The sequence below is a fragment of the Leucoraja erinacea genome, chromosome 25 (genome assembly GCF_028641065.1).
Source record: "Leucoraja erinacea ecotype New England chromosome 25, Leri_hhj_1, whole genome shotgun sequence".
NCBI lineage: Eukaryota > Metazoa > Chordata > Chondrichthyes > Rajiformes > Rajidae > Leucoraja > Leucoraja erinaceus.
The window spans coordinates 13,807,085-13,831,234 of NC_073401.1; the positions used below are offsets into that span (position 1 = coordinate 13,807,085).

At 41.8% G+C, this 24,150-nt stretch overlaps 1 protein-coding gene across 1 annotated transcript; it reads right to left on the reverse strand.

The window, feature by feature from the left end:
* ppp1cc (protein phosphatase 1, catalytic subunit, gamma isozyme) lies at positions 1-23,856 on the reverse strand. Its single transcript, XM_055655788.1, has 7 exons — positions 23,681-23,856; positions 12,665-12,796; positions 11,434-11,664; positions 6,043-6,147; positions 5,606-5,829; positions 2,350-2,484; positions 1-1,605 (listed from the first exon to the last, which is right to left on the reverse strand). The coding sequence occupies exons 1-7, from the start codon at positions 23,733-23,735 to the stop codon at positions 1,516-1,518; spliced, it is 972 nt and encodes a 323-aa protein (XP_055511763.1). The 5' UTR covers positions 23,736-23,856; the 3' UTR covers positions 1-1,515.
* Between the last annotated feature and the right edge of the window lie 294 nt (positions 23,857-24,150).

A 24,150-nucleotide genomic window follows, 5' to 3' on the forward strand; every position in this document is an offset into this window, starting at 1 on the left:
TTTGTAAAAAGGCTTTATTTTTCTTCCCATTTTTGATCTTCATGAAATTAAATTACCTAGTTGACAGTAAAGGCATACAAATTGATGCCCAGGGATCTGCCACTGCCACAATTAAACCAACCACTATGCTCCAGTGGATTTGCCCAATTTTGACCTTCCCCGGCATGGTAGTGGAGATGGAGAAAAATAAAACAGTACCCCTTGGCTCAACCAGTGCTGACAGGAATGTTGTGTGGACATGCTTTAGTGCTAGTTTTGATTTTTAAAAGCGTTGTGAGGAAAAGTACAAATGTCAAGGAGTAGGGGGTAAATAAGAGGAAACTGTTATAATATTAATTCACTTAGAGGAATTTTGATCAGAATGAAAGGGCACATTGTCCATTATATTAAGTGACCCAAATGAGTTGCTCTGAACTACAAATACATGGAACGAAAATGTAGAGGAAAGTTTAAAATTTGAGCACTCCCAACTTTTTTTTTAACGTGGTGGCCAATTATCTAATGACACAGATCCTCAAGTAACGTTTGCTTGCTTGCTTCAATGCCAGGGATGACAATGGCATGGAGGAACAGGGACAACCTCCCAGTCCCATTTTAGGAATGGGTGAATGACAAATAAAAGTTCATAAATCTTCTACGCTAGGCATTACTTGATCTGTTCTCCACCAAAAGTTAATTAACTCATGTTAGCCATTATAAACGCAAGGAAGGAATCTACTATTTGACAAATCAAAATGCCAAATGTAAAATAATGGCTTTATTTCATCATCTAAAATACAGTACAGGAAGTGTGCTTAATAAAATTTATGCCATTTTCTGTGAAGCTGGCAGAGTGGAGAGGCAGATCCTTCTAATCATGACATCTATACAAGACAGTTGTTTATATGACAGGCATGAAGACTTGGAAAAAGCAGACGCATTCCTCTAAATAAAAAAAACATTAAGTACAAAATTGTTGAACGGTAACTTGAGGTTTTATAAACAGTATGCCATTTCCTACACTTAGTGAGTCCCCCCCCCCCCCTCCGCCCCAAAAGTAAATTACCAGCTCACAAGCACCTCTTTAGGTCTTAAAAAAGGAAAAACTCAACTGTTGTCACATTGCATTTACAACACTTTTGTGAACTGTACCAAAAATGTCAAATTTTATCAATTACTAACCCTCATTTATCCCCCACCATTAACACCCCCCTCCCCACCCTCCCCATGTTGAAGCCTGCTGTATAATAGTCAAGCACACACTATTGCTAGCAGGTACTGCTAACAAGTAGGAGCACTGATGCAGGCTAGAGAGCTACCGTATTTTAATAATCTTCCATCTCAAGGGGCCGAGTCATCTTTGCTGTTCTAGAACAGCAAATATGGTTCAGCACATCACAGCAGATAAACCACAAGTCAACAAGTAGAAATCTAACCCAAGCAAGCCGACAGGTGCACTTTACACAAAAAAAAGTTAAAAATGGAGACAAACTGGTATAATACATATCCGAATAGGCAATGCCAGAATTCCTGGTTTTATTTCTTGGCTTGTTTTGTGATCATGCTCCTGGGTGGTGTTACAGGCCGGCTTGTATTGGGCTTCTTTTTCTCTGCTGGTTTCAAAATCTGAAAAAAAGGTGTTTATTAAAGTGAAAATTTCCTTCAGTCTTCCAACTTTCATACATTGACATAACAAATGTAATTACTTGATTTTATATCTTAACCGAGAAACTTTAATTAAATTCTTAACCTGTTGTGACAACACAGATTCTTGAATTATTTTATAAAGGACATGAATAGATTGAATAATAAAGTTCATTATCTTTCATCTAACTTAATGACTAGTTTAGAATTCTTAGCACCAATAGATTAGTAGACTTGACATTAAATGGTAATGTTGACAACTTACTGGGGACAAGTAGTTTCGATTTAATTTACCTTTTAGATTAATTGTTGGCAGTTCAGCTATAAATGTTTAATTTTGAGAAATATATTTTTATGGCAATAAGAGCTTGCCAGTAGGAAGTGGCAAAATCTTTCTTTTTACTTTTTTTTAAAAATAAGATAATGAATATGAAAATAGCACTTGTGAATGCCAGATAGAGATAACAGCAATATTCCTGAACCTTTGCAAAGCAGCAATATTCTTGATCACCCAACCATAAAGTGCAAAACTGCTCAAAGTTCAGGAGTTTATAAGCAATGGTAAACTATTCCAAAGACAGGTTTAACTTAGATTATACACTTCAAAATGTATGCTGATCCGCAGATTTTTCTCCTCCCCTGTCAAATAACATGGGATGCAGATACGCAGTTGAAGTTAAAGATGTAGCATTGCTACATTGAATAGACTACACAAAATCAACATACCTGAAAAGAGCACATCAAGGTTTCATCTACACTCATCATAGCACCGGCATTATCAAACTCTCCACAATAATTGGGCGCAGAGAATAAAGTCACCAACTGCCTCTTAGCGAAGAACTCGTATCCATCTTCTACAACCTGGTTCAGGAAACAAACCGAAGGAGAATCTTTATATATCAACTATGTATGTCATATAAAACCAATACCTTATTAATTCACATTTCAAATTGTATATGGTAAACTGCATTGATTTTAAAACAGATTTTTTAATTTGAATAAAGTTGGGGCAAACCAGTATATAATGGAGACACCATTGGTCCAATTGAATCAATAGATTGTCAATCACGTACCAAGTACCATGACAACATTTTGGAAATTCAATGCAATTTAAAGTACAGTGTGACAATTGTTATATTTAGTTTTAAATGTTTACATTCCAGGTGAAGCGTTATATGGGACATCCATTCTAAATGTCAAGTTCCTCATTCGAAATGTAATCAAAGTGACTGATGTGCAGCATGCTGTATTATCTTTAGATTGTTTTGGAACATTCATTCAAATCACAAAGATCAGCACTTGTGACAAATTAAAAAAATCAAAAACACAAAATGCTGGAGTAATTCAGTGGGTCAGGCAACACCTGTGAAGGGAATGAATGGATGACGTTTTGGGTCTGGACACTTTTTCAGCCTATCTATTCCCTCCATTGATGCACTTTATTCTGCTCAAGATTCCAGCATCTGCAGTTACATACATCCCCGCAAGATAATGACTCTCGACTCAAATACAAATCCAACCTTGAGCAAGTTAAAACATTTAACCTGTTCAGTGCCCAGTGCTTCTAAGTTGCGTCAAGAGCATTTCAGTATTCTAGTATCTGACAATCAGTATTTTGCTGAGGAAATCAGTATTTTTACACGGTGCTATTTTGCTGAAGTGTTAAATTTTGATGTGCGGTCACACCCATGTAAGAGTACAAGAATGCATAACTTCGCTACCAATTAACATGTCTTCTACACACCTTACTTGACAGTGCATTAATTGCCATCTCTTTGTATACTGCTGTTTAAACAGCTGCTTCCTGCTTTTAGCACCATTTGATGATGTAGAAGCCATTTTGGAAGCCTCCCTCTCCCCCCCCCCCCCCCCCCCCCCCCCCCCCCCCCCTTCCCCCTCCCCCCTCGTTCCCCCCCCCCTCCCCTTCCCCCCCCCCCCCCCTCCCCCCCCCCCCCTCTCTCCCCCCCCCACCCTCCCTCTCTCTTTCCCTCCCACCCCCCCTCTTTCCCTCCCTCCCACTCCATCTCTCCCTCCTCTAACAGTCTGTGACCCATATCGCTGTGGTCATAGCGCTTCGTGTAAAACCCATAGCGCTGTGTGTAAAGGCAATAGCGCTCCAGCTGGGAGTGCTATTTTTAGAACCCATAGCGCTGTTCGTTCAAATCCCCACGCTTTAAACTGACAGCGCTGTTTAAACCTGGAGCGGGACAAGCAGATCAAAGCTTCCAGATTTTGAAATTTGAAATACTAATAAATTTAATCTGCTATAATTGTTAGAGGTACAGTATGACTTTTTATATCCTTGGATTTTTTAAGCAGCAAGATGAAAAAAACAGGAGGTCGGGCCGATTTAAAAAAAATAAAAATCATATTTTACAAAGCAAACCCGTACATTAGGTATTTTGCAAAATCTACCTTAAGCGTCGCTGCAGATCTGTCCCCTCCCCTTTATTGCGATTTTGTGCGCCGTTGAGAGGGGGGCCCAGGTTTTAAAAAAATCGATTTTCCCTAGGGCGATGTTCAAATCGAGCTTACTATACTTCAGCCCATACTTAGTTGCTGACGAAAAAAACCATCTATTTTAGTCTTAAGCATCGCTGCAGATCTGTCCCATTGCGATTTTGGCGCCGTTGAGAGGGGAGCGGGTTTAAAACGCGATTTTCAGCTAAATTTTTCAGCCTACTTTTAGAAAAATCGGGTTTAGCTTTTTTACATTATAGTAGTTTTAAAAATTATCCTCCAAACCCGCAACCGCCGACCACGGGCCGGATCTCATACAGGGGACAACGGTAGGTAGGTTGTTTATTTTTACATTAAAAAACGCTTCTTAAGATCCCTTTATACAAAGTTTTATGTTGCGAGTAGCTAATTTGGGGCCCCATTAAATCCCGCAGTATTTTTCTGGGCATATGGGGTACAAATCTACCGCAATGGGAACGTTCTAAACCAGCGCGTTCCACAGGATCCCACTCGAAAGCTGATTTAAATGGCCATTAATTTACAGCAATTGAACACTAAATTCCTTCCATTTGGCCTATAAATTAATATCAATTAGATTTAAAAATCATGTTTTATTGTGAATTCTTTGTGAATGTTATTTGGACACAGGCCATTTAAAAATGTTAATCTTTTCTTAAGAAATGGATAGATGTTTAGATCTAGTAATTGAAGTTTGGAATTAGCTACAATTGGGTAACTAACTAATTATATGCTTTAATTACAGGTCATCCAAGTAAGATTGTTTTATATTTGTTTCAGAACGCTTCAATCTATGATAACTGAACATTTTTCAGAAAGCTATGGTCTTTTGACTGTCCACGATCACAGCTTTTTTGTTATGTCCATAGAAAATCAATAGTGAACAAGATGCTAATTTCCGAGTATGTAAATGGCCATAACTTTTTTAATAATTGAGATATGAAAGTGAATTAGGTGTCAAATTAAACTTATTTTTATGCTTTATCTGATGGGATAAATTGCAGACTTGATTTTTAAAATCTCAAAATTTTGTAACATTGCTATGTACATCCGTATTCTGATCGCATTTCCGTACAACACGGAAAATCCGTACTACTTGGCAGCTCTGAGTTCCACCACTGAGTACACTCGGGCCATGGCCAATATAACTTGGCCGTGAACAGGTTAAACTTGGGCAAGAAATGAAAATTAAAAGTGAGGGCTTCACATTGCAACACTGGAGCTATACAAGCAATGAATGTGGTGAAATGGAAGATTTAAGTGTAAAAGCAAGCAGATATGGCTACTGACATACACTGATCAGGTTGGGTTAACGCAAAGCCAGTCATGATGCACCCATTGAAAACTTTTGATTCAACTTTTGACTACTTCTATAAGAACTTTTCTAGAAATGCATATTCCCTTTTTTTGAATTAGTTGATCATGATTAAAATAAAATTCATAATTTGAGCCTTTAAACACAAACACAACTTGCAGCTGTTTAAATGAACTCTCCATGCCATACCTGATGGGCTCTGCAGATCAGATCCAAGTCATGTTTATGAAGGAACTTTGCAACTACTTCTGCCCCGAATGTGAAGGAGACACCTCGATCATTCTCACCCCACCCCAATACATCTTTGTCTGGATCAGACCACAAGAGATCACACAGAAGTCCTTGGTCGGGCACATCAGTGGGCCGCATGATCCGCCTGATTTGTTCCATGGACTGAAGATCGGGTGACAAACCTGATAAACCACAAAATGTTATGTTGATTAATACTTGCAAGTTTAGTCTACCTTTTCATACCCTGCAACATGCCATATAAATGCACAATATATATTGCCTCCTTCCAAACCACAGCCCAGGATGAGCCATGAAAAATCATGTTTAGCATCCAATAATTTTTTAATAAAATTGCAGGTTTAAGAGGAAATATGGCGAACATAAATAATACATACCACCATGGCAACAAAATATCTTTTCATCCACAATGGCTGCTATTGGTAAGCAGTTGAAACAGTCTGTAAAGGTTTTCCACAATTTAATATTATACCGTCTTTTACCTAAGACAAGGGGAACAAGAAAAGGACTATTAAAAAGTGATCATAACTCAAAATTGGGTTTTACTTTTATTTCCAAGTGCTCCCTTTCATTTGCATTTCGCGATTTGAAAATAAAAATACTGAACGAGGCAAGGAAAATTGCAAAAAATAAACAACACTAGGAATACTGGGCAGCCAGGATGTAAAGAAAAACAATGTGTCAAGTTAATTGCCTTTTATCAGAACTGAGAAGACTGAATTCAAACATATTTACATTGTTAAGCAATGTTCAGGAAAACAAGATCTGTGATGAGGGATGAGACCAAGAGAATCCAAATTACAAGTGATGGCTGAGGGGAGCGGAAGGGTTGTTAAGTCAAGTCTCATACACATACGAGATGTGCAGTGAAATGAAAAGAGGCAATGCTCGCGGATTGTGCAAAAAAGCAAACTACAAACAGAATCACATATTCACATATTTGTGGGAGGGAAGAAAAAGGAAAAAAAACAGCAATTTAAAAAAGACACCACACAACAGTTAAGTTGGTCCCTGGAGAGATAGGAGTTTACAGTCCTAATGGCCTCTGGGAAGAAACTCCTTCTCATCCCCTCCGTTCTCACAGCATGGCAACAGAGGCGTTTGCCTGACTGTAGCAGCTGGAACAGTCCGTTGCTGGGGTGGAAGGGGCCTCCCATGATCCGGTTGGCTCTGGAGTTGCACCTTCTGATGTATAGTTCCTGCAGGGGGGTGAGTGTAGTTCCCATAGTGCGTTTGGCCGAACGCACTACTCTCTGCAGAGCCTTCTTGTCCTGGGCAGAGCAGATCCCAAACCAAATTGTGATATTTCTGGACAAGATGCTTTCCACAGCCGCTGAGAAGCACTGGAGAATCCTCAGAGACACTCTGAATTGCCCGAAGTGGTAAAGGCGCTGCCTTGCCTTACTCACGAGTGCTGCAGCGTGTGATGTCCATGTCATATCCTCAGAGCTGTGGACTCCCAGGTATTTAAAACAGCTCACCCTATCCACAGTATCCCCATTTATCTTTGGACATGATAGTAGATCAACAATGCAGAAGCAATAGGAAAATGAAGAGATACAATGACAGGCAGCTGAAAGCTCTGTGTCAGTCTTGAATACTGCACTGAGTTCCTGTGCAAAATAACTACAGATGTCTGGAAATATAGATGGAAGCAATGCTGAAAAACTGAAATAAAAAGATGGGTTGAGATGCAAACCCTACCTTTTCTCTCTTCCCTTCCCACCATTGAGACCCAAACACCTTTTCCAAGTGGAATAGCAAATAAAGTATACGTCTGCCAACCTAGTGTACTTCTCAGTACGTGATCTCAAACTGAGCAGCCATTTTGCACAGGAACTCAGTGCAGTATTCAAGACTGATACAGACCCTTCAGCTGCCTGTCATTGTATCTCTTCATTTTCCTATTGCTTCTGCATTGTTGATCTACTATCATGTCCAAAGACTGCTTAGGAAACAGCATCTCACCTTTTGTTATGGTAATGGCTGTGATGGGGCCTAAGCAGCAACCGGAGCCTCAGTGGCAGTAGAACATGATGGGGGGGGGGGGGGGGGGTGGGGGGAAGAAGGGGAGAAAAACAGACACAGACACACACACACACGAGACAATGAGGACCCGGAATGGGGGGACCGCCGTGATAAACAATGGAGAACCTGGCGTGGGGGCACCACCGTGATGAACAATGTGGTACCTATTCGATTCCGTTTGTTTGTTGTTCGTTCCGGTTTAGGTGCTGTGCACGCGGCAGCCAGCCTACAGTAATTTGTCCTTTAATTTTGCACTTTTAATTTCAAGTTTGTGTACCTTGTGTGTTGTGACTGTTGGCAGACCAATTTCCCTCCGGGGATGAATAAAGTTTTATCATATCGTTTATTGCTGCCTTCAGGCCTGACGATTCAAGGCAAGGGTGGTTTCAATTTTTTATCAGAACAGCTAGCTATGATGAGTACTGCTCCACAGTGACAGCACAATTTGCTGAGTATTTCTCGCATCCTTAATTTTCATTTCAGATTACCTGCATTGGCAGTCTATTTTTGCTGGAGAAAAAATCCAACGTGTAATTTCTACCATTTAGTTTCCCAGTACAGGGTTTTATTAAGCATAAAGCTTAATACAAAAAAATTCAAAGTATATATCAATACAGGCAAGGCAGCAGTTACTGCACCTTAAATACATCGTTTGCTTAAAAATATTGGAGATCAACAATCTAATATTCAAAAATACTCTTTGAATTCCGGTTGTATGATGCAAATGGCAACTATCCAGGAAAGGTTGGACATCAATCCTTCAATGAATTAGGCAGATATTTTAAACTTTCAACCAAATAGTTACAGAAGCCAAGTGATTTACATTTAAAATAATTGTTTTAATTTATTATTGTCACGTGTATCGAGGTAGAGTGACAAGCTTTGTTTTATATGCTATCCAAAGAGATCAGATATACCATACATAAATATACAAGTCTGTTGTGTCTTGGGTCTTTTTCTTTTTGTATGTATGACTGCAGAAACAACATTTCATTTGTACCTCAACGAGGTTCAAATGACAAATAAAATTGTATTGTATATTGTATTGTATAATCCTCCCGTTCGATTGCAACCTTGTTGTGATCGGAGAGTTTGTGCGTCTCAGTGACCCCAAGAGCTATGCCAGCGGGAGATTCACCTCCTGTTAGGGTCTCCCATGCTGGACAGGTCGAAGGGTAGAGGCGAGGTGAAGAGCGATCCACTGGTCCTCCAGGCTGGAGGTTGAGCACAGGGTTAACAACCCTGTCTTGTAAAACAAATATGTTACGGAAACAGCAACTGAAGGAATCAACTACTGGGCATGATGGACTTCCAGGGCTATCGACAGATGCTAGGATGAGGAAATGAAAACAATGGAAGAGAACCAGACAGCATCCCAAAAATAGCCCTGCCACCGGAAGGGAAAAGGACCTGACCTGGGGTAGTGACCAGAAGCTAGCCCAGAACAGACAGGAATGGAGAACCTTTGTATCTGCCCTACATGCCAGGAGGCATAATAGGCAGTAAGTAAGTAAATATAATCAAGTTGAATTCTAGTACAATAGGCAGAGCAAAGGGGAAGATAGAGTGCAGAATAGCTATCAGCATGTAGCACATCATTTCCGTAGCCAAAGTTCAACGTCCACAATGGTGTTGAGGTGAAATGGACAGTGCCCTAGCTTATGGAAGGACAATAAGCGAGTTTGGTATTCCGACTGTGCATGCCCAGGTCATAGGTCACTCAAGAAAAACATTTGCGGCAGCTGAGCTGCTGCATGTATGCAGACCTGCGCTTTATCCATAGTCAGGATGGAACCGGGTCTCTGGCGCTGCAAGCGGTGTTGAATTGTTACTGGAGTTAGCAACACTATTTCTCCCTTCTCCACTGGTCCATGCAGAAATCTCAGCAATGACAATCTAATGAATCAAGGTCCGGTCCCCCTCAGCCTGGGTGTATGGGTTCCATTCTCACTCGGGCTGCCCTCCCAGGTTATTATACAGGGGCGAACCACGCACCCTTCTCCTGCATAACCCCAGGAGGCAGATTTGTAAGCAGAGTCTCACTGCCGCCCACGTCCGAGAGTCACATCCCTGTCCGGGGGCGGCCGGAGTTTCCAGGGTGACCCTGGACTGACGTGACACCGGCCCGGAGCAGTAGCAGCCCCAGGCTTACAGCCAGCCCGTAGAAGCAACGTTAACTCCAGCTCAACTCTGCTCCAACTCCCGAGTGACCCATTCCCCAACAGACTGGAGACCGTCCAACTCCCGAGTGACCCATTCCCCGACAGACTGGGGACCGTCAGCTGCACCTCTCGCCTTATCCAGTGGCTGTCGGTTAACCCCCATCGGTGCCGGCGAAAGCCAAGCACCAGTCATCAATGGGAATACACACAAAATGCTGCAGTAACTCAGCGGGTCAGGCAACATCACTGGAGAAGGGTCTCGACCCGAAACGTCACCTATTCCTTTTCTCCAAAGACGTTGCCTGTCCCGCTGAGTTACTCCAGTATCTCCAGCCACTCCTGGACAGGGATGGTACACTCGGGAGGGGTTGGTCCAGTAGCAATTCAACATCGCTTGCAGTGCCGGAGACCCGGGTTCGACCCTGACTACGGATGAAACGCAGGTCTGTACACGCTCAACAGCCGAGAATGTCTCTGTCGGTCTAGTCTCTCCCACTGCCTCCTACTCGCATCTGCCCCCTCTCTCTCTCTCTCTCTCGCTGTTACACCCCGCTCTCCCGCTACCTGGCACCCCGGTTCCTCAGGTTAAATATATTTTACACATAAATAAAGGATGAGAAAATGTTTCATACACACAAGTAATATTTTCTTTTTCCAGTAGCAAACACATTAAGTATTAAATGAAAATACCAAATTCTTTAACTTTTTTAATATCTCATAATTGCAGATTAAGGAACTGAACTAGAACTGGGACTGTAAGTAGTGTGTGAACAGCAGAACAAGAAAGGAAGCTATTGAGTTGACAAGAATTCTAGATGAATTAATTGGTCGAATAGTTAACAATTTATACAGCCAGCACTTCGTTCACTTTTTCTTTATCACAAATGACCTTTGACAAATCCCATGGTAGACAAAAATGCTGGAGAAACAGACAAATCCCATGATTCCTTGCGTTTTTAGGAATACCAAACTCGCTTATTCAGAAGCCCAATACCAGAGGGAATTCTCGATTAGGGTGGTGTGCGCTTTCAAGCTTCTGTACCTTCTGCCAGACAGGAGCAAGGAGAAGGAGTGACCAAGGTAGGACAAATCTTTGAATATGTTAGCTGTTTTGTCGATGCAACATGGAGCGGAAATTAGAATGTGGATTTGCATTTGGTGGTAATTTGATGGCAAATTTGCATTTGCTTAGCGTTAAATTGGGAAGTTTAAAACAATTCAAAGTAGTCAACTTCATACAAAATTGATTACTTTTATTCTAAGTCTGAAGTATTATGCAAGTCAGTGTTTACCAAATGACCGCACAACATCATGTACTAAGCACATCAATTCAAGTGCAGTCCAAGTGGAGAACAGATGAGCTTTTGAGAAAGCAATGCAGAACAGTTGTGGAGTGGTCACCTTTGATGAGAATGAAGGTATCCAGAAGGGCAACAATGAAATAAATAACATGAGTCCAATTTTATCTATTTACGAGGGAAGATACACACATGCATATAATCACACGCTTTACTGCTTCTGGAGAAATATACAAAAATATAAAGTTAGAAGTTTTAAGATGAGTAAATGTTTTCTTACATTCATCATAAAATCCATAAATCCTGTTTATGCTGGCACATTCATGGTTTCCACGCAGAAGGAAAAAATTCTCTGGATACTTAATTTTATAAGCCAGCAAAAGGCAGATAGTTTCCAATGACTGCTTTCCCCTGTCCACATAATCTCCCAGAAACAGGTAGTTGCTCTCCGGTGGGAAACCACCATATTCAAATAATCGAAGCAAATCATAATATTGGCCATGAATATCACCTAGAAAAAAGAACAAGTCAATTAGAATTTTGTTTTACAAAAACAGTCAAGTATGGAGTAGCTGATTTGGTTAGCAAATAAAATGACAAAGACCATTCCAAAAATTCCATGTTCCATGTATCTTGTTGTGTTTTATGACTGTTGGCAGACCAATTTCCCTCCTGGGAGAAATAACATTCTATCCTATCGTAATGAAAAACAAGACAAATTTTCATCAAGACACCATATTGCACACGCAAAAGTCGGCTCGAATTAACAATAGGCACAACAAAACATCGATTAAAATCACATAAATCATTTAAATTATTTGCTTCCACGTGCATTCCAATATTATTTTGATAATATAAGCCAGAAGGTTTCCCGACAGGCCACGGCTGTAGGCTGGGAATGCAGCCGGGGGCCTTTATCAAGGCGCACGGTCTCGATGCCTTCCAGACCACCGTGCAGAAGGATGGGGCAGGGCCCAGCCGGGGCCTCGCGTGTCGGATGGAGGAGCCTGCGGCTGGGGTCCGGGTCGGCACCAAGGAGACGTGAAGTGAGGCGTCGACCGCAGTGAGGCCTCGGCGCAAGTGAACTCTCGCGACTATGGGGCAGGGGCGGCGGCGATGCCTCGCGAGTCGACTCGCGGTCAACAAGAGCGTGGAGGACCACCGTGAGGGGGGAGAAGAAGAACAATGTAGGACCCGGCATGGGGGGGGGGGGGGGGGGGGGACTGCCGTGAGGGGAGGAACAATGGAGGATCTGGCGTGGGCCGTGAAGGGGGGGGGGGGGGGGGGGGGGGGGGGGGAAAGAGAGGAGAGAGAGGGAGGAAACAAAAGGAGCCAACGTGCTTTGTAACTTTGCCAGCGCCATAGGTGGCTATTTGTATACATTGGGTACGCAGCAAAGAATTTCATTCCAATATCAGACAATTCTATTTTCCAGCATCAATAACAAGGTTACAAATGCATTTCTTGAAGAAAAATATTTTAAGCACAAAATAAAGCATGAGACGTCTTACCACATATTTTTAATGGAGCCTCGAGTTCCAGGAGTATAGGCTGACTGAGAAAGATTTCACGTGATTTGAGGCACAAGCCTCTGATCTCATTCTCCTGGAGCTGTACATTTTTTCCAGGTTTTGAACCTCGTACTAGATCGAGGAAGAAAAGTGATAATTAAATGCTTGTATGCATTGGTGACACTGTCACACAAGCTCAAAATGCACCACTTCTACACTTTGAATAACTCTAAGTTACTGTCTCCACCAACATAAATGATCCATCGCATACTTGCAGTTTCTAAAAATACTCCAACATCGAAATCTGTGACTACGTCTCCAGCAGTGAGTAGGTGATTACGGAAAGTAACCTTGTCCTGAATGCCACCGAATACGGAAGTTCAAAACTTCAAAAGTGCTCACCTATGCCGACTTGGATTTCAAATGAGCACACTGTTTGCCAGAGTCTATCAGCAGGACTGAAGCAAGATTAGTGGAACATGCCAGGCTATGTTGTTACAGAGTAAAGTAATATACATTTTCTGGTGCTGACAGTTTACAATTCCACCTAGATGCCCAGTTCTGACTTCCCAGATCTGTTGCGTTCTCCCTCATTGAGCACATTTGTCATGGTAATAAATGTTATTGTGAAGATGAGATTTTTTCTCATGTCATATCAATTTTAAAACCAACTGACGCAGAGACTACAGAGATTGGCAAGAACAAGGTCAATTACTCATTACATGTCAGACCTTATAGAAAAAGAGTGCATGTTCAGGATGGAAAATTGCCTAGTTTTATCCTGACTAAAGTCAGAAAATCCAATTCCATTAATTGCAAACCCATCTGTCTACTCTTAAATCAACAGATGTTGCATCGCTATTAAACAAGAATATTTTGACATCCAGGCACCATTAAAGAGTCCTGATAATTAGTCTATGTGAATAAAAAAAACTTTTCATAAGCTGGTATCAAAGATAGTTCTAGTTGTTAACAGCCAGACATCTCAGCACCAAAACAAGAGATGCCAGGATCAACCACCTTCAAATCCCCACTCTGCATCTGAAGTTACATTGCCGAAGATTCTCATAACCAATTTATGTTGATATGCAACATCTAGATAATATTCATCAATGGATTAAGTGATAAGTAAACGCACAAACCATGATAGTCTACAACACAAACCTATCCAGTTAGACATCTAATAGTACCATTGCCATCGCCCCTGTCATCAATTACTGGCCTTAACTTAGTCAGTTTGCTAAACACTACATTTACTCGAGGACAGAAGCTGGGATTCTGCAACATTCCCCAATTCACCACGACTCTTTAACAGGATGGGGGGGGGGGGGGGGGATGGGGATTAGGATGGGGGGGGGGGGGGGGGGGGGGGGGGGGGGGGGGTGTTGTTATGAAGATCCGATCCTCGGCACTTGTGAGACGCCGGCTCTGTAGCGCTGGCTGTTCCATCGCTGCTGGAAAAGCAGCGGTTGAAGATGAGATGTTTGGCTTGAGGCAGCGTGACAGAGCCGGGCCGGGCACCAGCGGCAGGGAAACATTTCGGCGTTTTTGGAGCAGAGGCGGGTTTCAGCAACCGTTATGGTCGCTGGCCAGCAGGAGGCGACAAAATGAGTGAGTGGGGGGGGGGGTGGAGGATTTTATTAAAAAATGGGTACATAACAAAGTAAAAATGTTTTGAGGAGTGCATAATTGAATGTAAAAGTGAATGAGCTAGCGAAATGGAAAAAATGACGGAGTACCAAGGAATCAAAGACCGAACCCAAGCAAAGAATTAAGGTTTATGAAGGAACTGCAGATACTGGTTTAAACCACATATCGACCACAAAATGCTTGAGTAACTCGGCGGGACAGGCAATATCTCTGGAGAGAAGGAATGGGTGACTTTTCAGGTTGAGACCCTTCTTCAGTCTGTAGCTAGGAGATGGTAACAACAAAATAAGTAAAATGTAGCTGGAGACAGTAAGACTGGTCAGAGAACTGGGAAGGGGGAGGGATGGAGAGAGAGCTTGAAGTTAGAGAAGTCAATGTTCATACAGCTGGGGTGGAAGCTGCCGAAGCGAAATTCGAGCTGCTGTTCCTCCAATTTGCACTGGGCCTCATTCCGACATGGAGGAGGCCCAGGACAGAAAGGTCAGTGTGGGTAGACACAAAATGCTGGATTAACTCAGTGGGACAGGCAGCATCTCCAGAGAGAAGGAATGCGTGATGTTTCGGCTCGAGACCCTTCTTCAGTATGGAAATGGGAGGGGAAGTTAAAGTTTAGCAACCAGGAGATCAGGTAGGTTTAAGTGGACTGAGCAGAGGTGTTCAGCGAAACATCGCTGAGCTTGTGCTTGGTCTTGCCGAAATACAGGAGTCCACACCTGGACCAGCGGATACAACAGATGAGGTTGGAGGAAGTGCAAGTGAACCTCTGCCTCACCTGTCAGGGTACTTGGATGGAGTCGAGGGGGAAGGTACAAGGACAGGTGTTGCATCTCCTGCAGTTGCAGGGAAAAGTTCCTGGGGTGGGAGTGGTTTGGGTGGGAAGGGACGCGTTGACTAGGGAGTTGCGGAGGGAACAGTCTCTACAGAAAGGGGTGCAGATGGGAAGATGTGGCTCGTGGTGAGATCCCGTCAGAGGTAGCGAAAATGTCAGAAGATTATGTGTTATATGCGACCGCTGATGGGGTGAACAGCGAGGACTAGGGGAACTCTGTCCCTGTTACGACCGGGGGGGGGGAGGGGGGGGGGGGGGCGCAAGAGGGGAACGGCGGGATATCATGGAGACCCTAGTGAGGGCCTCATCTATGATGGAAGAGGGGAACCCCTGTTCCCCAAAGAATGAGGACATCTCTGATGTATAGGTATGGAACACCTCATCTTGGGCACAGATGCGGAGTAGATGGGGGCATTGGGAGTAGGGGGGGGAATAGAGTCTTTACAGGAAGCAGGGTGGGAAGAAGTGCAGTCTAGATAGCTGTGGGAATTAGTGGGTTTATAATAGATGTCAGTTGATAGTCTGTCTCCTGTGATGGAGACAGTGCAATCAAGAAACGGTAGGGAGATGTCGGAGATGGTCCAAGTGAATTTGAGTGCAGGATGGAAATTAGTAAAGTTAAGGAAGTCAGTGAGCTCTGTATGGGTGCAGGAGGTAACACTGATGCAGTCGTCAATGTAGCGGAGGTAGAGTATGGGGATAGGGCCAGTGTACGTCTTCGCCTGGAACAGTGATTGTTCGACATACCCTACAAAGAGGCAGGCATAGCTGGGGCCCATGTGATTGCCCACAGCTAAGCCTTGGCTTTGGAGGAAGTAGGAGGAGTCAAAGTAAAAGATGTTGAGGGTAAGGACCAGCTCTGCTAGGCGGAGTTAAGGTTTACGGTAAAACTATTAAGATTATTTTTTCAGCTTGTATCGTAATATATAATATTTTTCTTATTCCTGTTTTCCTTTTAATGTTAAAAAATTCACTTTTACCACCCTGTTTGTGAAAATGATTACATATATTCAGCTGCACAGTAACACCAGAAATCCATTGGGAACTGATGCCTAATAGCATATGACATCAGGAAATGGAAAATCAATGCCACAGATGGCTAGGTCTTTGCAGATGGTTTTCTTTTGAGCTTTGTGACGTTTTGGCACTATCCTTATTTGCACGGTTTTCAATGCACTATTTCACCATAGAATTTAAGTAAAATCAAAAGTAGAATGCATAATTATCAAGACTAAGAACTACATATAAAGTAGTGAACACCTTTTAATGGAATTTGGAATGCTTTTTTCCCTTCTATCCACAGTCAAATTGTTAATGTCGCAGAAATATTGCTGTTGCAATCAACTAACTTAAGGGCCAGAAATAATCAAACTAAAGAATTCCCCAATCCGGATTTAATTTCTTACAGTGCACCTCACATTGATTTACGCAAGTTCTTAGTATAATTCACTGATTCAGACTAAGAATTATAAATACTGTTATCAAAATTTATTCTGTTCTACAATCTAATGTTTGATAATTTTCTAAATGAGCTGGAAATGCTCAAATCAGACACCATCAGGACAGAAGAGCAGCTAACCAGATCAAAAGCTTTCACCAAATTTAGAGAATGTTAGAAATCAGGTTTTGAATTACAGAAAAGTAAAAGTGAAACAAAAAAGGACAAGTCTATGATAGGGTGGAAACGAAGAGGATGAATAATAAATGGCAGTGATGCTGAGAAGCAGCTGGTCATATGCATAAAAAAAAATGGAGATAATAAGAACAGAAGAGGCAATATTGCAGCAACCTTGCAAAAGTCAAACACCAGCTTACACTTCATTAGAAGGCCAGAGCCACTGTCTCCTAAACTGCCACAGACCTAATTTATTCTAGAGACCTTCTCTTCACAGTCTAACCTCAGCTCCCCACACATGCCCAACCTGATTCTATTACCTCCAAAGATTCACACTGGGACCATCATGATAGATCCTTCATTTCAGTTTCCAGAATTGCTTGACTATTCTTTCCCCACGTGCACTTACACCCGTGATACCGCTGATGCCTTCCAACACTAATAACTACAAATTGGCATATTTTTTATGATCAAGAGAGTGGTGAATCTGTGGAATTTTCTGCCACAGAGGTAGTTGAGGCCAGTTAATTGGCTATATTTAAGAGATGTGGCCCTTGTGGCTAAAGGGATCAAGGGGTATGGAGAGAAGACAGGGATGGGATACGGAGTTGGATGATCAGCCATGATCATATCGAATGGCGGTGCAGGCTCGATGGACCTACTCCTGCACCTATTTTCTATGTTTCTATAAGAGCTTTTGGCTTCCTTCATCCCTTTGTCATCTCCGGGGTGGCTAACTTTGTTTGCACTTGTTTACTTAAAGAGTCTCTCTTTAAGACCATTTACTACTTCCAAATCGCATGTAACTGGGAGTCCAAGCTAGGTTGGGCTCTTTGTGGGATCCAGACCCAATAAAACAATATTTTTAAATTTTGGGAATACATGCACAACATCTCTACTAAGACCCTTCAAGAATGTCAGTAAATTCAATGCAACATTGCACTAGCAATTAGCACCTTAAACTTTGAGGTAGCATGTCATTTAATGCAGTAAATGTATCACCATCAGAGGGCAAGAATAATCAACATATTTTGATTGAGAATTCTTGAAAGGAGACTTTTTTTTAGTTATTTTATTTTTTTTTAAACTGCTGCATGAACTCCTACAAGCTTTTACAATATTACATTATCTGTTACATGATGCACAACAGCCACATAATGATCTAGCAACCAAAGCTTCGATTGACTCAGTCATCTGATGTGCAAACACTGGAGGTAAAGAATAGATCTGATTTCCACATGGAGCAAGAAAAATTCAACTTGATTTGAAAGATATCTCCAAATCCAAAATATGGAGTTTAGATTTTAACTAAGAGTACAAAAAAAAGGACATGGAAGACCAAATGGCCAATAGGAAATATTGTTTTGCAAGTATTGATTCACTACATAAAAGGAATGGAATGTAATAACAGTAAAATCAGTTGAAGACCAGCCTGCTTAACAATGTCAATGTCAAGTACATTTGAAAATGTATGCGATAGGCAGCAAAGCGCTTTGGAACACTGAAGTCATGGATGGTGCATACTATAAACTTGCAACCATTGGACCCACTTCAACCCTGGTATTGAACTCATTTTTACTGTAGAAGCACAAAGCCCTCAGGCTATCGCATTAGTCCCAGCTGTTTATTTCAGTACCCATCCACCAAATTGCCTACAATTTAGTTCAATAATTAACTGATTCATTAATTTTTCCTTGAGAAAAGCTATACATACACATGCTACAGCTAAAATACGACGTCAAAATTGCTGATGGACGTTGGATCAAAGTTCACTGGATTTACATGGATTATATATGGAGATTAAGTGCCAACCATTTTATTAAATGAGGGAGTTCTCTGCCATCATCATGACTGCAAATTACATCCAGCCCTAGCACTTGAGGAATTTGAATCTGCGATCAACAAGCATGAAACGTTTGCCAAAGGCTTTCCTTATCAATGCCAGGGATTTTAACCCAGCTAGCCTGATCTCGTGTATGCCTAACTACCACCAGCACCATAAACTTCAATACCAGAGGACCCAATACATTTGATCACTGTTGCACTACCATCAGGGACACCAATGAATTAATGAATTTGGGTGCTCTATTCCTCACCTGCACTTTGGACAATCTGCCCATCTGGGTCTGCTGCATCTTCCCGAATATACAGACTGAATAGCACCAGACAAGCAAAGAGGACTATGAAGTGCTCATCAGAGTAAGCAGAGAGCAGTTACAAGGCTGTTTCAAATCAGTGGACTGGGTTATGTTCAACGATGATCTGAATTAATATACCACAGTCATCATGAAATGCATGTATAAGTGTGGACCTATTGAAACATTTAGAATCCAAATCAGGAGATCCATAACAGCATTTAGGATTGTCCAGTATAATCTCCCAAAGGCCTTTGTGAACGTGGAGATAATTCTGATCCAAGCTAAAATCAAAGATGCATTAATAATTGTGGCATGAACGCGATGGTCCACATCTTGCACAACTGTGGATTCGTTTTCCAATTGTGTCTTGCACTATTATCTTGTTTTTGCATGGTCTTTATCCATTTCACTGCCTTGCAAAATATGTATGTTTCTATGTTGGAGTCTGTGCTTGTGCTGCTGCTACAACATTTTCAATGTACCTGTACTTATGGTCATTTTGATAAACTCGCCACGACTTACAAACAGCAGATACCCAAGCATTTTCAGTGTCACACCTCAATGGGTGATTTTACAAGTGATTATTCCAAATATAGAACATACAATAAACCAGGTCCTATAGACGACATTCAGTAACTAATTCAGGAAACAGCTGACCTGAATACAGCAAGGGAGAGTTATAAATGTCTCATCTTAAAGGAAAAATGGACACCCCAATCAGTTATTTTGCCTGCAAATGTAGTTTAAAAAAGCCAATTTCTAATCTTAATGATCAAACAATATGACTATTTTAACTAATGGACGTAACAACAGTAAATCACAAGTTTACCTGGATGAACTATTAGCAAAAAACTTCAAAAATGCATGAAAATAGAAATTTTACAATAACTGGAGGTATCCTACTCTTGGTTGTTACGAACCCAATACTCAATAGAAGCAATATTTATTTTTGCTCAAATAAAGTTGGTCTATATGGTTTTATGTTCCCAAAGAAAAATAGATTGAAAGGCCACATTAGCTCCAATCACTAGCTACTTGGCTTTAATCATCTGGACTCCAATCCAAAATTCCCTCCCCAAACTTTTTACCATACCTCTTTCCCCTCCCCCCCCCACACAAAGAAACCACTTGGCCAGTATCAGCATCCATTAGTTTGAGCTCCTTAAGGTTGTTTCTATATTAGAACATTACGAGCCATCATTCACCATTCTTTTAAAAGTATGCCTATTTATGACTTTCCTCAAGGCACCCAATACATTTACAGAAGCACCTAATTTTTCTGAAGAAGGGTCTCAACCGGAAACGTCACCCATTCCTTCTCTCCAGAGATGCTGCCTGATTAAAAGGGACCCAAGAAGCACCTTTGTCTGCCTAATTTCTCTTTGTTCTCCACAGCCTCAGGATGACCTAAAACATCCAACGTATGCAATTTATCAAGCGCAGATAACTTTCTCTGAGCAAGATGTCAGTCAACTACAAGATAAATAACAAGACAAACTATGTCTGAGGTGCAGAGCAGGAAGAGAGTCACAACAATGTCAAAGTATTCCCAACCATGCAGTATTCTTAGTACTGTTTTGAGAAATCCCTGATGGGATACAAAATTACCTCATTCCGATGTAACTAAGGTGTGTGTTGAAGGCATATTGCTGGTCTCGACATATCAAAGATCCCACAAATATCCGTGCAGAAAGGGACAGACTTTTGCACAGCAAGCAATAGATCTCACCATCCTTTGTGTAGCACACATGTATTTATACAGTACATTCTGATTGCTGCACTGTAGAAAATTAGCTAATTTATTAGTGTTATAAAAAATTAGCACACATTTGTTGAACAAATGAATAAAACATACAGCTCCTCGTCAGAGTTCTACAGCATAGAAATAGGTCTTTCAGCCCAACCTGCCCATGCTAAGCAATGAGCCTACATTTGGCACATACATATTCCTTTAAACCATTCATATACATGTATCTGCCCAAATGTCTTTTAAACAATGTAATTGTACTCACCTCGACCACTTCCTCTGGCAGTTTGATCCACATACCGATCACTTTCTTGTGGGAAAAAAAGGCGCTCCTCAGGTCCCTTTTAAATCTTTCCCCACTCACATTTAATCGAAGTCCTCCAGTTTTTGATTCCCTTACCCTGGGAAAATACTTTGACCATTCAATTTATCTATGTGCGTATGATTATACACCTCCATAAGATCACCCCTTAGCCCCCTATGATCCAGGGGGGAAAGTCGCAGCCTGTACAGTCCCAGTAACATCCCTGTGAATCTTTTCTGTACCTTTTCCAACTTAATGACATCATTTCTAAAAAGGGGGAACCAGAAATGTACACAATATTCCAATTGTGGTCTCACTAACATTGTGTACAGTTGTAATATGATGTCCCAACTCTTGTACTCAATGCCAAACATCTTTGTCACCTCCTTCTCTACCGTTGTCATCATTTTCAAGGGACTATGTACTTCTACCACTAGCTCTATGTCATATGATCTATAACATTCTCCAGGACACCGATATTTACTGTGTAAATACCTAGTTTAACTTACCGAAACGCAACATTTCTAAGGAATCCTTAAAGGACGTGCACAGATAAAGAATCTTGTAAAGATTTCTCACATATCAACAAATCTAATGAAGAGTCAGACAAGTTTTAGTCCTTTAGTCCAAGGACCAATTCGGCATCTGTTTACCCAAACAAAAAAAAGCATTTTGATCGTACTCTAGAGGGATGTGGGTCAAACACAGGCAAGTGGGACTAATTTAGATGTGACATTGGGGTTGCCATTGAAAAGTTGGGCCCGTTTCCGTGCTGTATGGCTCTATGCTGGTCGTATACTGGAGTCTCATTACAATAGTGTGAATTTTCCAACTACATGAGATCACATTTTATAAAAGCCAACTGAAAAGGGCAGCCATGGTTATTTGGTTACTATTCAACGACAAATTAGGTACGTTTATTTAAAGAATTGGGATGGGTTAGATTGCCGTCCTACTTTTCTAAGGACAGGATGGAGGAGGCCCCCAAAACATCTTTATTAATGTCCACATGCTTTTGTAAGGGATTCATCCAGAAAATACGTAAAAATCCTCTTCAAATCCATTTAAGAATTAAGATCCAATTAATTTTGAAACCCTTTAATCCGATGGGTAATTGAGCAATCCATTTCTCCAGCCTGAAACAAGTTTTATACTGTACCACAATCCCACTATATATCTTGTAACTGTGTCGTCTTTCCAGCTATTTAACATTGATTATACTGGTAGCAGAAAAGAAACGCCAATGGCTATTTGGTTACTCTTCAAAGTAATTTAACCACTAATTAGATAACTATCTGATACACAAGGCAGGTTAGATCATCCTATATTTCCAGGGACATATATAGGTGATACCCTCAATAGTGGTTCCAGGGCACTGAATAACATCAACACATTAGATAACCTCTCGCCACCAAAATAAATGTTACTGCTGTCCTACATAGAACTCAAAGTGGCCTCCCAGTCCCAATTCTACATACTATCAATAAACAACAATGCGAGACAGTGATTTGCTTTGACATGGGTGAGATATTTGATTAAAAAAAAGACAAAGTGCTGGAGTTACTCAGCAGGGCAGGCAGCATCTCTGGCGAAAATGGTTAGGCCATGTGATTGACAAGGACATTTTGTTTAAAGACAGGTATGAACACAACAGAGTGTGAGACGCTTGTATGCGTAGACACAGAATGCATGAAGAATTTATGCATAGTTTTTGTTTTATATATTTTTTAAATTTGGAATAGTTAATTTTGGAGAGGACAAAAAAATGACTATTCTCCAGCAAAACTGCCTGACTTACAGAATTACTCCAGCACTTTGTGGCCTTTTTAAAAAAATAAACCAGCATCTTCAGTTCCTTGTATTTACTAAATGTACTGTTCCTTGCATCTCTCAAGTATCTATACACACACACACACACACATATCTATATGCAATACATATACATATAAAACATCAAACCCAAGGGGGAGGGGGGGGGGGGAAATCTCCTCATACATCAGTGTCTATACATTCAGTCACTCAGCAGTGTTCGACTTTTATATATATATATAAAACAAATACATATATAACATGTATACACACATGTATATTACACCCACATTGTAATGTGAGATTATATATATATATATATATATGTGTGTGTGTGTGTGTGTGTGTGTGTATATACACATATATACACACACACATCAGAAAGATTGCTGAAATGTACCTCGATCACTAAGTACTCCGCCATTTCAGCCACAGTTGTGGGGCTTTTTTATGTAAAGATAGAGGCGAACACTGCTGAGTGTGACTCTATTGTATGTATAGATAATGATAATGTACGCGATTTCCCCCCCCATGGGATTGATGTATATGTTTGTCGTTACACATTAAAATAAATGGTCCACAGCGCCAGCCATGATGCCACTAACACGCCTCCAGCCCCACTCTCCAGCTCAGCCTCACCCCGACATCAAAATGGATCCCACATCCTGCTCCACTGGACGGGGAGCCGAGGCCCAGCGCTCGCACACGGGCGGCCGGGGCTAGTGGGGGAGAGGCGAGGGCCGAGGGCCGAGGCCCGGCGTGGAGATAATCACTGAGAGCGGCGATGGGAGGGAGTGGGGCCGGACGCGGGCTCCCGGCTCCGGGGGGGGGAGATCCCCGGGCAGCCGGTGAGGCGACGGCGGTGGTGGCGGCCGAGAGGCGCGGCCGCTCCCAACTCCCTCCGCAAATCCTCGCCAACCTCACCTTCCAGCAACCGCTGAATGATGCTGTCGATGTTGAGCTTGTCAATGTCGGCCATGGTCTCGGGCGCTCCCTCGCCTTCCTGTCTCCTCCCGACCTTTTCTTTCCTTCTTTATTTCAAAAAAAAATCCACCAGAAAATGGCGTCACCGCTCGGCGCAAGGATACCCGAGCGGGCTCGCGGACTATTTATCCGGCTCCCGACGCGTCACTCAGCGTGGGGGTTTCTTTACATCTCCGCGATCACGTGTTCTACATGCCCTAGAACAAAGTCCGCCTGTGTGCTGATGCAATGTTGTGACATTTAGAGTCATACAGCTTAGATTAGTTTAATGTCTCATGTTTAAGAGGGAACTCATATGCTGGAGAGATTACACAAAAAAGTTTCAGCGGGTGCAGCAGCATCTATGTAGGCTTTCGGGCCCTGGTCGCTCCTTCGCTTCATTGCTCTGCCCCGCTGATTTCTCCAGCTTT